Genomic DNA, 15644 nt, shown 5'->3' with positions numbered 1-15644 from the left:
CACAAGTAGGCTTCAAATGAATTTACTGTGAAAAGCTCCTAGTCGCCACATTCCAGCGCCTGTTCGGGAAGGCTGGTACGGGAATTGAACCCGCGCTGCTGGCCTTGGTCTGCTTTACAAGCCAGCTATTTAGCCCACTGTGCTAAGCCAGACTACATTCACTCTCAAATAAATAAAAAAATTCCTGAGACTATTTGAACAGCATGTTCGACAACAATAACAACTTGGATTCATACATCCCTTCAATATAATAAAACATCCAAAAAGGTGCTTTAAGGAGATGTTACAAAAGAAATGTGGGATTTTGAAACTTTGGATCATTGTGTAAATGGGAGAATTTATTGTTGATCCTTTATTTTCCAGATTTGAGGATCAAAGGGGGGGGATGTTCTGTCGCTGCCTGCTGCCTTTTTGGTCCTGCTAAAGTCAATGCACATTTGGCTGGGCTGCCAAATATCCTGAATAGATTCTGCTATGAGGGGGCTGGAAAGTTTTGGCCAAAGTCCTTTTATTTTAATTTAAGTAAAACTTTCCAGAATGCCTTGCTGCTATAAGCAGGCAATAACAGGGTGCTGCCATTTATACGTCTGTGCTATTCTCTTCTAGCAGTGTTGTAGGGCCAATGTGATGGCATGGTAGTCTTCACAATGCCTTTGTGTTTTGTTTTCAATGGATGATTTATGAATTACTTCAAGTTTTATCTTTTTCTTCCAGAGCCCTTCAGTGCTGCTGTATGGGTCATGATGTTTGTCACGTTGCTCATTGTGTCAGCCATTGCTGTTTTTGCATTTGAGTACTTTAGCCCATTAGGGTATAACAGAAATTTGGCAAAGGGGAGAGGTAAGCTGAATGCTCTTTATCTTGATTTCATTTTTTTTGTGTTTAGAACTGTGAAAATGAACACATTTCCTTTGTCATCCAGCATTACAAATTACATGGTGGGTGCTGATACATAAATTTTGGGCTGGCATTAGATATTGATGGCATTGCATTCCAACCCTAATGGAGCACTTGGATTGGGTTAAAAAAAGGTCATAACAATGCACACACGAAATTGGTCTTCTGCTTCACAGGTTTAGGACAGTTCTTGTTTCACTTAATGCTCAGAAACATGAATTTTAAAAAAACAACTGCCATTAGTACAGCACTGTGCACAACCACAGGAAACCCAAAATGCTTTTCATCCAGTGAGGCACTTTTGAAGTGTAGTCACTGTTGTAATGCAGGAAATGCAGCAGCCATTTTGTGTACAGCAAGCTCCAACAAACAGCAATGTGATAATGACCAGACAATGGCTGGAATCTTCCAGCAGTTCTCGCCGGTGGGATCAGAGGACCCTGCCGATGGCGAATCCCTGCTGCAGGTTTCCCGACGGCAGGGCATAGAACGGGAAAGCCCGTTGACAGTGGCAGGATCCTCTGATCCCGTCGCTGGTCATGGCGGGCTGCCTCCACCACTGCAAAACTGCGGCGGCGCTGAAAATCCCACCCAATGTGTTTGCGATGCTGATTAAGGAATAAATATTGACCAGAACACTAGTGAGAATTACCTTACTCTCCTTCGAGCTCACACATCTGGCAGGCAGGATTATTATTTGATTAAGATCCGCTGTGGCTTAGTACTAATGCTCTCACCTCTTAGAATGAAAGTTATGGATTCAAATCTCATTCTGGGAACTTCAGTACAAAATTCAGGCTAGCACTCCATAGCACTGCACCGTTAGAAGTGCTGCCTTTTGTTAAACTGAGGATCCTATCTGCCTTCTCAGTCACATGTAAAAATTGCTTAATAATGTTTCAAAGAAGGGTAGATGAGTTATTTCCGGTGCACTAAATAGCGCTCACCAAACATCACTTTTTTTAAAAAAGCTAAATATCAACACATTGCTGTTTGTGGCTTCGTTCAAATTTGCTGTTGTGTTTCCTACATTACGGCAATAACTATTCTTCATAAATACTTCTTTGGCTGTAAAGTGCTTTGGGACTTCCTGATGTTGCGAAAGACACAAACCTTCTCTTCATCATAGTTAAAAAGCAGGCACCCTCCTTAAGACCATAAGACATAGGAGCAGAAGTAGGCTGTTCGGTCCATTGAGTCTGCTCCACCATTCAATGAGATCATGGCTGAACTGAAATGATAATCCTCAACTCCACTTTCAACCTTATCCCCATAAACCTTGATTTCTTTACTGAGCTACTTGGCTACTGAAAATTATACATTTAGTTTGCAAGTACTGCTGAAAATATTATCAAACATAACACATCCTGTCACTTTCAAACCCTGAACGGTATGTTTTATTCAGAGGGTATTGAGTATTATACGGAACAGTTTTTTACAATATTCTAAAGTCAAATTAGCCCCATGCTGCCAACAGCTACCTTGGATCTCACGCTGCCATCTGGCTCAGTAATGAAGTATTTGTACTCGTCAGCAAAAGGCAGAGTTTTAAAGGACAAGCTGCATTCCAAAAAGAAAAGTCCCGTCTGTAAAATTTTATTGATATTGAAATTAAAAGATATCTTTCCTGAAGTCTTGTTTGTAAGGTATATCATTACTGTATCAATTAGTTGAAATCTTTGGTAGAAAAAAATTACGCGTGCAGAATTTTAGACCTGATCACGGCTTCCTTGTGATTCAATGTTATTCTTGTCAGCTTCACTTTTCAACGAATAAATAACCTTATGGAACGTTCACGTTTCATGAACATAGTAGTATGTTCATGCCATGCAAGTACGAAGCAATGATCATCTCCAACAAATTCCTACTCTGTTTTCTGTCCTTTAACCAATCCTTTATCCATGCTACGATATATTCCCAGCCTATTATCCCTTATCTTGTGCAATAACCGTTTGTCTGGAATCTTACTGGATCCCTTTTGAAAATCCAAATATACTACATCCACTGGTCACCCTCTATCTACCCTGCCAATTGCAGCCTAAAAAAAAACAATTTGTCAAAACACTGTTCCCTTTTCATAAAACCATATTGACTCTGCCTAATAATATTGTGATATGTGAAGTGCCTGTTGCTACTTCTTGAATGATAAATTCCAGCTTTATTTGACAACTGATGTCAGGGTAATTGATCTGTAGTTCCCTGTGTTCTTGCTCCCTCTATTGAATAGCGCAATGTTCCATTTGCGACCTTCCAATCCACTGAGACCAATCCATAATCTAGGAGATTTTACGAGATCACCAATGGATTCACTCTCCCTGTGACACCTCTTTTAGAATCTCACCATGCAGGCCATCGGGTGTAGGGAATTTGTTGATTTTCAGTCTCATAATTTCTCAAGTACTTTTTCTTTATGAATATTAATTACTTTAAGTTTCTCACTTTCATTAGATCCTTGATTATCCACAATTTCTGGTATGTATTTTGTGTATCCTGCTATGAAGATAGCCACAAAGGGCAGGATTGTGAACTCCTGCCAGTTCCCCTGGGAACAGAGTGGACAGAAACTAGAAATAGTCCTGCCAGCCAATGTGCCAATTCACTAACTTCATCCCACCTGCAGGCCATTTTTGCAGGGGCGGCATTGAGTGGGGAGGTGGTGGTATAGTAATATTGTAACTGGGCCAATAATGCAGAGTAATACTCTGGGGACCAGGGTTCAAATCCCACCATGGCAGATGGTGAAATTTGAATTCAATAAAAACTTGGTATTCAAAATCTAATGATGACCATTAAACCACTGTTGTTGCCGTTAAAAACCCATCTGGTTGACTAATGTCATTTAGGAAATCTGCCATTTTTTCCTTGTCTAGAACATGTGACTCCAGACCCAGAGCAACGTGGCTGATTCTTTAGAAAAATGCCCTCAGAAATGGCCTCACAAGTCGCTCAGTTGAAGGGCAATAATTGCAATGCCCAGATCCTATCAACAAATTTTTAAAAACCCACTCGCATGTGGTAGGTAGTCCATATGGCTAATTAAGGGCTACTTAATGCAAATTAAAGGTGGACAACTGGTATTTTCCAGTTGGCCTCCATGATCCTGCAGGTGGCTATGGCCAGCTTATGGCCAGATTTCTGGTGGCAGACATTTGCACAGGTGGGGGGGGGGGGAGAAGTGAGGGGGCGGTGCGAGCGTGGGTGCAGTGTCTAAGCAGACATAGAGACACTTCCTGCATGGGGACTACAATCTAGAAGGGGTCTCTCCAAGTCCCCCCCATTATACAAGCCCCCTGCCCCTCCCCCGCCTCACCCCCAACAGTGCAAAAAGTCATTTTTTAATTAACATTTTATAAAGTTGGAGATCTGGGCACTTTGCATTGCTACTTGGGATCCACAGGCAAAAAGCTGCCAAAATATTTGTTAAATGTCTCTGCCATTTCCTTATTCCCCATTACAATCTCTCCTGTCTCAGCCTCTCAGAGACCCATGTTTATTTTATTACTCTCTTCCTTTTTGCATACTTATAGAGGCGATTATGCTCTGTTTTTATATTTCTGACCATTTTATTCTCATTTTATTTTACAGGCTTCCTCACCATCAAATGCATTTTTATGAAGTAGAAACACCTCAGTTTTACTGAATAATCTGTTAAAATGAAACCTCAGTAATCCTACAAACTCAGTCTATGCTACAAGGCTCCAGTTGAATGGAATTATATGTAGGCTCTACAGATAAATAGAATACATTTGCTGAATGGCAAGATTATCCCTGACAAATGAAAGCCAGAAGAAAGTGAGACTGACTTCAATTTAAAGACTGCCTTGGTCCACTTCAGGACATCCCAAAGTACTTTACAGCCAAAGAGCTTTTGATTATATTTTTACCCTCTTTTTTGTTTCTGTTATCATCTGCACTCTTTGTAAGAGCAAGCAGAAAGAAGAGACCAAAGGAAGGTAGAAGGAGGGTTGAAGAAGATTACAGACAGAGCTCTGTTGAGAAAGATTAGAGCGAAGAATGACTGGGTCAGCCAGTCGTGAAGTACTGTAATGCTAGGGCATTAAAAAGGAAGACTGGTAATCCAGAGGCCTAGGCTACTGCCCCGTGTGCATGGGTTCAAATCACTTTACGGCAGCTGGTGGAATTTAAATTCAGTTAGTTACTAAATCTGAAATATAAAGCTGGTCTCAGTAATAGTGACCATTTTTGCTTGTTGTAAAAACCCATCTGCTTCACTCATGTCCTTAAAGGAAGGAAATCTGCTGTTCCTACCCCGTCTGGTTTACATGTGACTTCAGACTCACAGCAATGTGTTTAACTCTTAACTGCCCTCTGAAGTAGCCTAGCAAGCCACTCAGTTCAAAGGCAATTAGGGATGGGAAACAAATGCTGGCCTTGTCAATGAGGCTCACATCCCTTAAAGAATAAATAATTAAAAGTATATTTCTTTGAGGAAACAAAGAAAAGAATAATAATTCTTAATATTTAAGGCAGTTATAGTGGGGCTGTTAGTGAGCATGAAAGTTCTGCCTGCCTTCAAGAATGGCAGTTGAGTTGAAGATGGTTGTTTCCTAATTTAAGGCACATCTTTAGTGTGATGTTGGTTATCCTAAACATGACTTCACCTCTTTTTCCTTTCTTCAATTCTGCAGCCACTGGCATTTCTCTCCTTGCTTTTCTTCTTCCATTTTTGTCACATATTGCATCCATACTGTTAAACTTTATCTTGAAATACTACATTTTCAGGCTGTTCAGTATTCCTTCATTTGCATTTGTTGGATGATTTTATTCCTGCCAAATACACTGCCAGTGATTTATCTTTAATTTTGCAATCACCCATGTTGCTTTCCACCCAGTTTCACTTGGAGGTTCACCTACTTTTATATTAAGGGACTAAGAAAATCAAACCTGTTTCTGCTAATCATTCATCACTGACACAAACTAAATAAAACATTCTCAAAATTAAAGTTATGTATTTATCAAGGAATTATAGATTGCAGTGAGAACTCTGTTTGGAACACTTCCATTTAAGCAGGTTGAAAAGTGAGGAACACTTTGAAAAAGATTTACTAGAAGATTAAAACAGGGAGTGAAAGCTATTGGCAATGTGGAATTCAATGCAATATCTATCTATGCATATACTTAGCTGTGCAACAACCTCCTCATGTAAGTGTAAAAGTGCAGGTTCTAAAAGTGCAGCTTGAGAAACAAATTGGAACTAGGGTTATTATGAAACTCTGGTAGCAGAAAGTTTTACACTTGAAACTAACTTCCTTATTTAGTGTTTTGAAAGGTTTATTTTATAAATCCCGAGCTCCTGGAAAGCATGTGTTCATATATTTGTTCTTTATTTACAGCTCCGCATGGTCCATCATTCACAATTGGCAAAGCAATATGGCTCCTTTGGGGCTTAGTCTTCAATAACTCTGTGCCTGTGCAGAATCCTAAAGGAACAACTAGTAAAATAATCGTGTCCGTATGGGCCTTCTTTGCTGTAATATTTCTTGCAAGCTACACTGCCAATTTGGCTGCATTTATGATCCAGGAAGAGTTTGTTGACCAAGTGACTGGACTCAGTGATAAAAAGGTAATCATTACTTTCAATATTTATTGGTGTGGTCACCTACTGACCAGAACTGAAGTCCACCACTGAGTGGAAAATGTACCCTCAAATGTTTGTGGACAGATTTACTAATTGATCATAAAGTTTTGCCTATCCTTCTGCAGCATCTTTTGTTGTTGCTGATATGGCACAGCGACACTTAGAACCCAAGAAATCCTGATTGGGTCCTGGGTGACTCTCTAGCGGAGTACCGGATGGAAACTGGAAAATGTGTCAGACTTAGTTATGTTGAGATTTCCCCTCATTTCAGCAACTGAGAGATAATCTCTGCACCCACCTCTGCACATCAAGGGGGTACATCCGGGGCGTTCTTGATCTAGCCTTTTGCTAGCTGAGATCTTGTGACAATCCCACTGAAGCACTTGAAAGAACCCCAGACAAAGGTAATTGATCCTGGTGGGAATTAATTGCTTATTTTCTGCTGGAAAATGAATTAATTGAGCTGAAGATTTTGACTCTGTCTTCAGCCCAGGAAAGCTTTTTGTCTCCCAGCAGGCAGGTGAAGGAGAGGACGGTGGTTTGGGCCAGAGAGCAAGTCTGTTTTCTGCTGCTGTGCCCTCCCATTGTACACATCCTAATTTGCTTCCGGACATCACCGGTAGAGGAATATTAGACCTCTGGACGAGCATTGGCAGTTCTGTCTTTCACCTGTCTCGGCCCTACAAACTTCGGAATTCTCTCCCTAAACCCTTCCAGCTCTCTGCCTCGGTCTCCTTTAAGAACCTCCACAAAACCCATCCGTATTCAGCCCTTCAACTATCTCCAGCTTTTGCTAATGATTCATTTTTATTTGATTCAATCCCTGTGAAGTAATTTCCATGTCAATGGTACTATAAAATGGAAGTTGGTGATATATTGGGCGGGATTTAACTAAATGGAACAAAAGTCCCGTAGCGAGCGCATTTAGCTGCGTGTTTCCCAGTGCTGGTAATGCTGAGAAACTCAATGCTATAAAACGGCACCCATGTTCGATAGGGGGCCTTAGCGGGGAATGCATGGCCGAGGCCACACATAGCCCTGTTTTGTGCACTGAGGAGCTCCATTCGCTAGAACTCCCCAGTGTAGCAAGAGATTGATATGTCATTTTTAAACGGCGTCTCAATCTCTGGAATTCCCGAAGTGACCTCTGAACCCCCCCAAGCCCCAACGCACTATGGGAAAGTTCCCCGGTCACCGCCACAACACCCGCTCAGGGCACCCCCGGCCAGATTGCCACCGTGCAAAAAAATGCCAGCTTGGCATCTTGACAGTGCCAACTGACAGTGGCTATGCCAGCTGGCAGTGTCACCTAGGCACCTTGGGAGTGCCTGGCTGGCACCCAGGTGGCACTTCCAGGGTGCCCAGGTGGTACCAGCAGTGACAGGGTACCACCTTGCCCAAAGGACATGCACCTGGGGGCCTCCAATCCCCTGGGTGAACCCCAGTATTGCTGTTCCATCTGACTTCAGTTTGTGGAGACCAGTACTGAACGATGCTCACCTGAGGTCTCCAAGGTGAGGGAGAAAGATCCCATGCTTTCGGTACCTTGGGAACCTGCACATTAATGTGAGACTAGCTGTCTTACTTTAATATGGGATTTACATCACGATCCCGCAAGGCGCTGTGAGCCGGGCAGAATCCGGGAGGGGGGTCTCCCGGCTTCTACCGGCCATGCTGCGCCGCAACAAGCTGCTCTTTGGGCGCAGTGTGGCTGTAACATTTGCCCATTCTTTTCACTTACCTATTTAGAATTCCTGAAAGGTAAACATGTTACAAGGAACTTTCATAATCTTTGTCTTTAGCAGTAGAAAATCACCAGGGGGTTGTGAGATTGTTTGTGCCATTGTCTTTGCTGACATAATGAAATCCAAATCTCAGGTGTGCAGCCAGAGCTGGTAGAGATCAAAATCGGCCCTGTAGACTGAAGAAAGATAAAAGTGCATGCTCTTGTTTACTACTGCCCCCCCCCCCACCAAGTGCCTGCTTTCAAAGCATAATTGGCAAAGGTTCATTAGACCGTCTGCTCAATCTCTCAACTTAAATATAATAAAAGCAAAATACTGTAGATGTTGGAAAGCTGTAATGGGCCCTGGGCAAAATGCTCTTTTGGAGGGTCAGTGCAGACTCGATGGGCAGAATGGCTCCTTCTGCACTGTAGGGATTCTATGATTCCATTCCCCAATTCAATGGGGTTTCATTACCTAATGGGTCGCATCCACCTTATACGCTGCTTAACTCTTCTTTCTGTCATCTTCTGCTGTTCCTCCTCCACTATGTTAAAAGCATAGAATGTTATACCCATAGGCAATGATGTGGCTTCTCCACAAAAAAACACATCCTGGGTAAGAGGAAGATATTAAAGGAGAGAGGGGGGGGGATGTTGTGGTACCCGACCAGACCCCAATATATGTTATGAAACCAAATGAGACCCCAACAATTTTTCAATTTGCAAACTGTGAGGAAAGGATATTTTGCTCCAGGAGTTATTCCACTGCCACCTAGGGATCTTTTATATTAAAACAAACTTTTCTATTAACACAGGATTAACCCCATTAATATCCAAGGAATAAAACAGCTTTTCAATTAACAGTTAAACAGTTCTTACAAAAAAGAATGAAAGGCCTTTGAACTTATTTTCTGATCTACTTCTAAACTTTCAATTAAGCAAAATCCACACATACAGGTGAAATGCCATTTGTTAATAAAGTTAACACTCAGTGGCTTACAGATTTATTCACAAAGTCCTTGGGAGAGAAGCTTTCAGAGGTCAATCTGAGAAACACCTCTTTTCCTCAGAAACCAGAGCCGAACTCTAAAAATAACAAGGCTTAAAACTAAACTAAAAACAGACCCAGCCTCTCCCATGAGTGACATCAGACCAAGCGTAGCTGTTAACCCCTTAATCTCATCTTTAGCACACAGAAAATCTGGATACCTCAACCTAAATTCTTTTAATAACATTACTGCAACAGACTAATAATACAATATAAAGAAAAAACTTCCTACATTCAGCGAGAGTGAAAATTTCCTGTTGGTCTCATACTGTCAGAAATAGTGAGAAACCAGTTCAGGTGAATGCCAAAATATCATTCCCAGCTGCAGAAATCACTTGTGCAATTCCCCACGCTCTTCAAGCTCAGGAACCTTTACTTGTTTGTCTGGGCTGATCCTGTCATGACCCCAGCAATTTTCAGCTGAAGTTTGATGATAGTGACCATAATTTGGTTACGTTTACTTTCGCGATGGAAAGGGATAGGTATATACCGCAGGGCAAGAGTTATAGCTGGGGGAAAGGCAATTATGATGCGATTAGGCAAGACTTAGGATGCATAGGATGTGGAAGGAAACTGCAGGGAATGGGCACAATTGAAATGTGGAGCTTGTTCAAGGAACAGCTACTGAGTGTCCTTGATAAGTATGTACCTGTCAGGCAGGGAGGAAGTGGTCGAGCGAGGGAACCGTGGTTTACTAAAGTAGTTGAATCACTTGTCAAGAGGGAGAAGGAGACTTATATAAAGATGAGACGTGAAGGTTCAGTTAGGGCGCTTAAGAGTTACAAGTTAGCCAGGAAGGATCTAAAGAGAGAGCCAAGAAGAGCCAGGAGGGGACATGAGAAGTCCTTGGCAGGTAGGATCAAGGAAAACCCTAAAGCTTTCTATAGGTATGTCAGGAATAAAAGAATGACTAGGGTAAGAGTAGGGCCAGTCAAGGACAGTATTGAGAAGTTGTGTGTGGAGTCCGAGGAGATAGGAGAGGTGCTAAATTAATATTTTTCATCAGTATTCACACAGGAAAAAGACAATGTTGTTGAGGAGAATACTGAGATACAGGCTACTAGACTAGACGGGATTGAGGTTAATAAGGAGGAGGTGTTAGCAATTCTGGAAAGTGTGAAAATAGATAAGTCCCCTGGGCCAGATGGGATTTATCCTAAGATTCTCTGGGAAGCTAGGGAGGAGATTGCTGAGCCTTTGGCTTTGATCTTTATGTCGTCATTGTCTACAGGAATAGTGCCAGAGACTGGAGGATAGCAGATGTCCTTGGCAGGTAGGATCAAGGAAAACCCTAAAGCTTTCTATAGGTATGTCAGGAATAAAATAATGACTAGGGTAAGAGTAGGGCCAGTCAAGGACAGTATTGGGAAGTTGTGCGTGGAGTCCGAGGAGATAGGAGAGGTGCTAAATTAATATTTTTCGTCAGTATTCACACAGGAAAAAGACAATATTGTCGAGGAGAATACTGAGATACAGGCTACTAGACTAGACTGGATTGAGGTTCATAAGGAGGAAGGAGGTGTTAGCAATTCTGGAAAGTGTGAAAATAGATAAGTCCCTGGGCCAGATGGGGTTTATCCGAGGATTCTCTGGGAAGCTAGGGAGGAGATTTCAAAGCCTTTGGCTTTGATCTTTATGTCGTCATTGTCTACAGGAATAGTGCCAGAAGACTGGAGGATAGCAAATGTTGTCCCCTTGTTCAGGAAGGGGAGTTGAGCCAAGCCCGGTAACTAAAGACCAGTGAGCCTTACTTCTGTTGTGCGCAAAGTCTTGGAAAGGATTATAAGAGATAGGATTTATAATCATCTGGAAAGGAATTTGATTAGGGATAGTCAACACGGTTTTGTGAAGGGTAGGTCGTGCCTCACAAACCTTATTGAGTTCTTTGAGAAGGTGACCGAACAGGTGGACGAGGTAAAGCAGTTGATTTGGTATATATGGAATTCAGTAAAGCGTTTGATAAGGTTCCCCACGGTAGGCTATTGCAGAAAATATGGAGGCATGGGATTGAGGGCGATTTAGCGGTTTGGATCAGAAATTGGCTAGCTGTAAGAAGACAGAGGGTGGTGGTTGATGGGAAATGTTCAGCCTGGAGTTCAGTTACTAGTGTTGTACCACAAGGATCTGTTTTGGGGCCACTGCTGTTTGTTATTTTTATAAATGACCTGGAGGAGGATGTAGAAGGATGGGTGAGTAAATTTGCGGATGATACTAAAGTCGGTGGAGTTGTGGACAATGCGGAAAGATGTTGCAGGTTACAGAGGGTCACAGATAAGCTGCAGCGCTGGGCTGAGAAGTGGAAAATAGACTTTAATGCAGTAAAGTGTGAGATGATTCATTTTGGAAGGAGTAACAGGAATACAGAGTACTGGGCTAATGGTAAGATTCTTGGTAGTGTGGATGAGCAGAGAGATCTCGTTGACCATGTACATAGACCCCTGGAAGTTGCCACCCAGGTTGATAGGGTTGTTAAGAAGGCAAACGGTGTGTTAGCTTTTATTGGTAGAGGGATTGAGTTTCAGAGCCATGAGGTTATGTTGCAGCTGCACAAAGCTCTGGTGCGGCCGCATTTGGAGTATTGCATGCAGTTCTGTTCGCCGCATTATAGGAAGGGTGTGGAAGCATTGGAAAAGGTGCAGAGGAGATTTACCAGGATGTTGCCTGGTATGGAGCGAAGATCTTCTGAGGGAAGGCTGAGGGACTTGAGGCTGTTTTCGTAAGAGAGAAGAAGGTTAAGAGGTGACTTAATTGAGGCATACAAGATGATCAGAGGTTTAGATAGGGTGGACAGTGAGTGCCTTTTTCCTCGGATGGTGATGGCTAGCCCAAGGGGACATAGCTTTAAATTGAGGGGAGATAAATATAGGACAGATGTCAGAGGTAGGTTCTTTACTCAGAGAGTAGTAAGGGCGTGGAATGCCCTGCCTGCAACAGTAGTGGACTCACCAACATTAAGGGCATTTAAATGGTTATTGGATAAACATATGGATGATAATGGAATAGTGTAGATGGGCTTTAGATTGGTTTCACAGGTCGGCACAACATCGAGGGCCAAAGGGCCTGTACTGCGCTGTAATGTTCTATTGTTCTGTTGTTGTCCAGAGTGCTTTGTGAGTGTGAATGAGATATTCAAGGTTTGGCGGATTGATTGTCAGAAAAAAAGAAACTTAGGATGGGGGCGATAAGTGCATGGAATTTGGAAGCAAAACAATTTTGCTGGGGCAAAAAGTGCCAGAGGGCAGCAGGGTAGCATTGTGGATAGCACAATTGCTTCACAGCTCCAGGGTGCTTGGTTCGATTCCGGCTTGGGTCACTGTCTGTGTGGAGTCTGCACATCCTCCCCGTGTGTGCGTGGGTTTCCTCCGGGTGCTCCGGCTTCCTCCCACAGTCCAAAGATGTGCAGGTGAGGTGGATTGGCCATGATAAATTGCCCTTAGTGTCCAAAATTGTCCTTAGTGTTGGGTGGGGTTACTGGGTTATGGGGATAGGGTGGAGGTGTTGACCTTGGGTAGGGTGCTCTTCCCAAGAGCCGGTGCAGACTCGATGGGCCGAATGGCCTCCTGCTGCACTGTAAATTCTATGATCTATGATAAATGGCTGTAGGGCCATTTTCCTGCCATGTAAATCTAACATACCTTGTTTTTGCCCTGAAACTATGCTGAAGATGGTGTTGAACCGCCCCCCCCGCAATGTGTTGTATATTTCCCAAATGAGGACACAATTTCTGCTGGCCCATTTCAAGATTCCGCGATACAATATTTAGAAAATTTCTCATTACATTTTTTGGTACTCCAGCCCTTGAAGGGTAATTTCAACTGATCTCGAAGAATGCAGCAATTCTCTTTGCAGCCTTTGCTGTAGCTAATCATCTAGCAGCTCAATTTTGACATTTCTGGATTCAGTTTGACCCATTTTAAGCATTGTTTTCAGCAGACAGAACTTATCTGTTGTACTGTGTGCTATGTAGCCTGATGCTGCAGTGTCTGCAATTTCCTGTTGTGACAATGATGAATAGCTCTGGTTAGGTGGGCAGCATATCTCAACTGCAGCACTTCTTTTTATTAAAAAACCTACTTGAGGCACTAAGGTTTCAGCAGATCGGTTTGAAGCCTGGGAAAATTTGTATGTTTCTCATATAAAATACTGAACAGCAGTATGATCATACGTGCTTGCACTCTGACTCACAGGAGCAGTGATAGGCTTGATGTATCCTTGTACCATTGAAAGTAGTGTCAACTATACAGTAAGCACTTGATGACATTAGGGAGGGAATTCAGAGAGTGCGAGAATGACCCAGAGTGACTCACAGACATCCTGGTGCATCTCCTTGCAGTACCTGAATAGATTAGCAATGGCTTGAGGACAGGCGAGACGTTAATCATCTTTATTAGACAATGCAATGGGCAGTGTGGAAAAATCAAAAAGAGAATAAAAACATATGAATAACGGGAGGAATTAGAAGGAGGTTGCCATTTCAAAGAACTAAATGCAAATTTAAAAGGCTGAGCAAAAATATTGGGTCTGATTTCCCACCGCATTGCGCCCGGAGCCAATTCCATTGTGCTGGATGCATAGCGGGCAAATTGGTTTTTCGTTGGGTGCCGAAGCGAGCGCGATGCACCCGACCAGCTACACCTGGCATGATCTGGATCACGCCCTCAAGCGTGAAGGGAGATGAATGGATCAATGCAGACAACTGGATGTGTGCGGAAGCTGTCACTCACAGACTAGTAAAATAAATATCACAGAGAAATGAATGAAAGGCTTGTAGATCAAAGATCTGAGGGGGTTTAAAATCAGCTGACTGGTTTTCTCTTTCCAAAAATTGGCAGGTGGTGCTTCCTCTGCCTGAGCCTGAGGTGTATCGCACAGGTGAATTTTAAAGCAGTGATCTTTTTCACTACCTCTGTCTGGACTGCTGTCTAGCTTCCAGACAGAGGTCTCTCTTATAGGAGCGTCTCTGGTGAGGGTCTCTTTAATTAGATGACGTGCCGATCTCCAAGAACACCTGACCACCACCACCCCGCCTGAACGTACTATGGAAGTGTCCCCGGTGTGCATAAAATGCCAGCTTGGCATCTTGGTAGTGCCACCCTGACACCCTGGCAGTTCTCTGCCAGCTGGCAGTACCAGGTGGGAGTTTGGCAGTGCCAGGCTTGCACTCAGGTGGCACTGCAAGGGTGCCAGGATGGCAGTGCCAAGGTGCCAGGCTGGCACCAGCTGTGCCAGGGCACCACCCTGCCCAAAAGCCATGCAGCTGGGGACCTCTGATCCTCCGGGAGACTCCCACAATTGCTGTTCCGTCTGGTCCCCGTTTCTGGAGACCAGTACCAAATGGCGCTCGCCCTAGGTCTCCAAGGCAACTGTGACTTGATGTCAAGGCCCTCAGCCATGATTGATGCTGACTGAGCCATGCCTTGGACACCAACACTCTTGACATTAACGTTATGCTTCAGGCTTTCTACTGTGGTTGCCACCTTAGCAGTGATGTATCGGCGCCACGCATTGCCGGCGCCATCTCCTGCGCCCCTAGCCTTTGGACTCTCCAATCGGCTATGAACTCACCGGAGTGTCACTGACATCCCCTCCTGTATCTCATGGCCATGCCCTCGCGTCTGCACTAGCTCCGGGACAAGCTTGCCCAGAGGCTCGGCATCTGGGACGCAGCTGAGTCCTGGGATCCAGCAGACCTCCACCTATTGCGCATCAGCAACTGTGTGCTGCTTACCAGATTGTGCCCCAAAAGCCTGTCCCCCAGTGTCTCCCACGAGGTGTGTGTCTCTGCGCTGGTGGAAAGTGGGGGTGATATCTGTGATGTTTGATGGTGGTCTCCTCTGAGCTCTCCTCCGAAGTGTTCTGTTGGGTGGCGGGTCAGGGGTCAACCCCTGATGGTCTGGCCTCATCAGGTGGAGATCCTGTGAGAGATTGGACATGTGGTCAGTGAGAGGGAAGGATCATTTTATCTGACATGAAAAACTCACATGAGATAGGTCCTCTTCTGAAGGGGCAGTGGATCCTCACCTCTGCGGTGCAGGCCAGTCTCGCTTCGGTGACCGCACTCTCCTCGACCAACCCCGCGATCGCCAAGGCCTGTTCCTCATGGGGAGTGAGAACTCTGATGTCCAAAACCGCGCCGCCCGTCTGGGCCATTTCCTACCTGTTATTGGCCAACTTCTCCTGTGTGGACAAAGAGGGGGCATTGTGAACCGCTTGATGCATCAGGGGGATTCTATGGCAGTTGGCATATGGGGGCACTGCTGCTGGGCATGGACATCCTTGGCCAGAGGGCCGTGCTGGTGGGTGCCAGGGAAGTGGCAGGTGGGATTGATGCCGGGGGCTGATGTTAACTTACTCTTGCGGCCCGGTGGAGGTCG

At 44.1% G+C, this 15644-nt stretch overlaps 1 protein-coding gene across 2 annotated transcripts in view; it reads left to right on the top strand.

Moving 5' to 3' along the window:
- The window catches only part of grin2aa (glutamate receptor, ionotropic, N-methyl D-aspartate 2A, a), a 475972-nt gene that overhangs the window by 356006 nt on the left and 104322 nt on the right, over positions 1–15644 (top strand). For both annotated transcript variants that reach the window (XM_072481712.1, XM_072481711.1), the window contains exons 9-10: positions 715–840; positions 6252–6481. In XM_072481712.1, coding sequence (XP_072337813.1) covers positions 715–840; positions 6252–6481 — 356 coding nt within the window. The remainder of the gene's footprint in view (positions 1–714; positions 841–6251; positions 6482–15644) is intronic.

The sequence above is a fragment of the Scyliorhinus torazame genome, chromosome 17 (genome assembly GCF_047496885.1).
Source record: "Scyliorhinus torazame isolate Kashiwa2021f chromosome 17, sScyTor2.1, whole genome shotgun sequence".
Taxonomy (NCBI): domain Eukaryota; kingdom Metazoa; phylum Chordata; class Chondrichthyes; order Carcharhiniformes; family Scyliorhinidae; genus Scyliorhinus; species Scyliorhinus torazame.
Note: the sequence above shows the minus strand (reverse complement) of the source record. Positions and strands in the feature narration are given on the sequence as shown.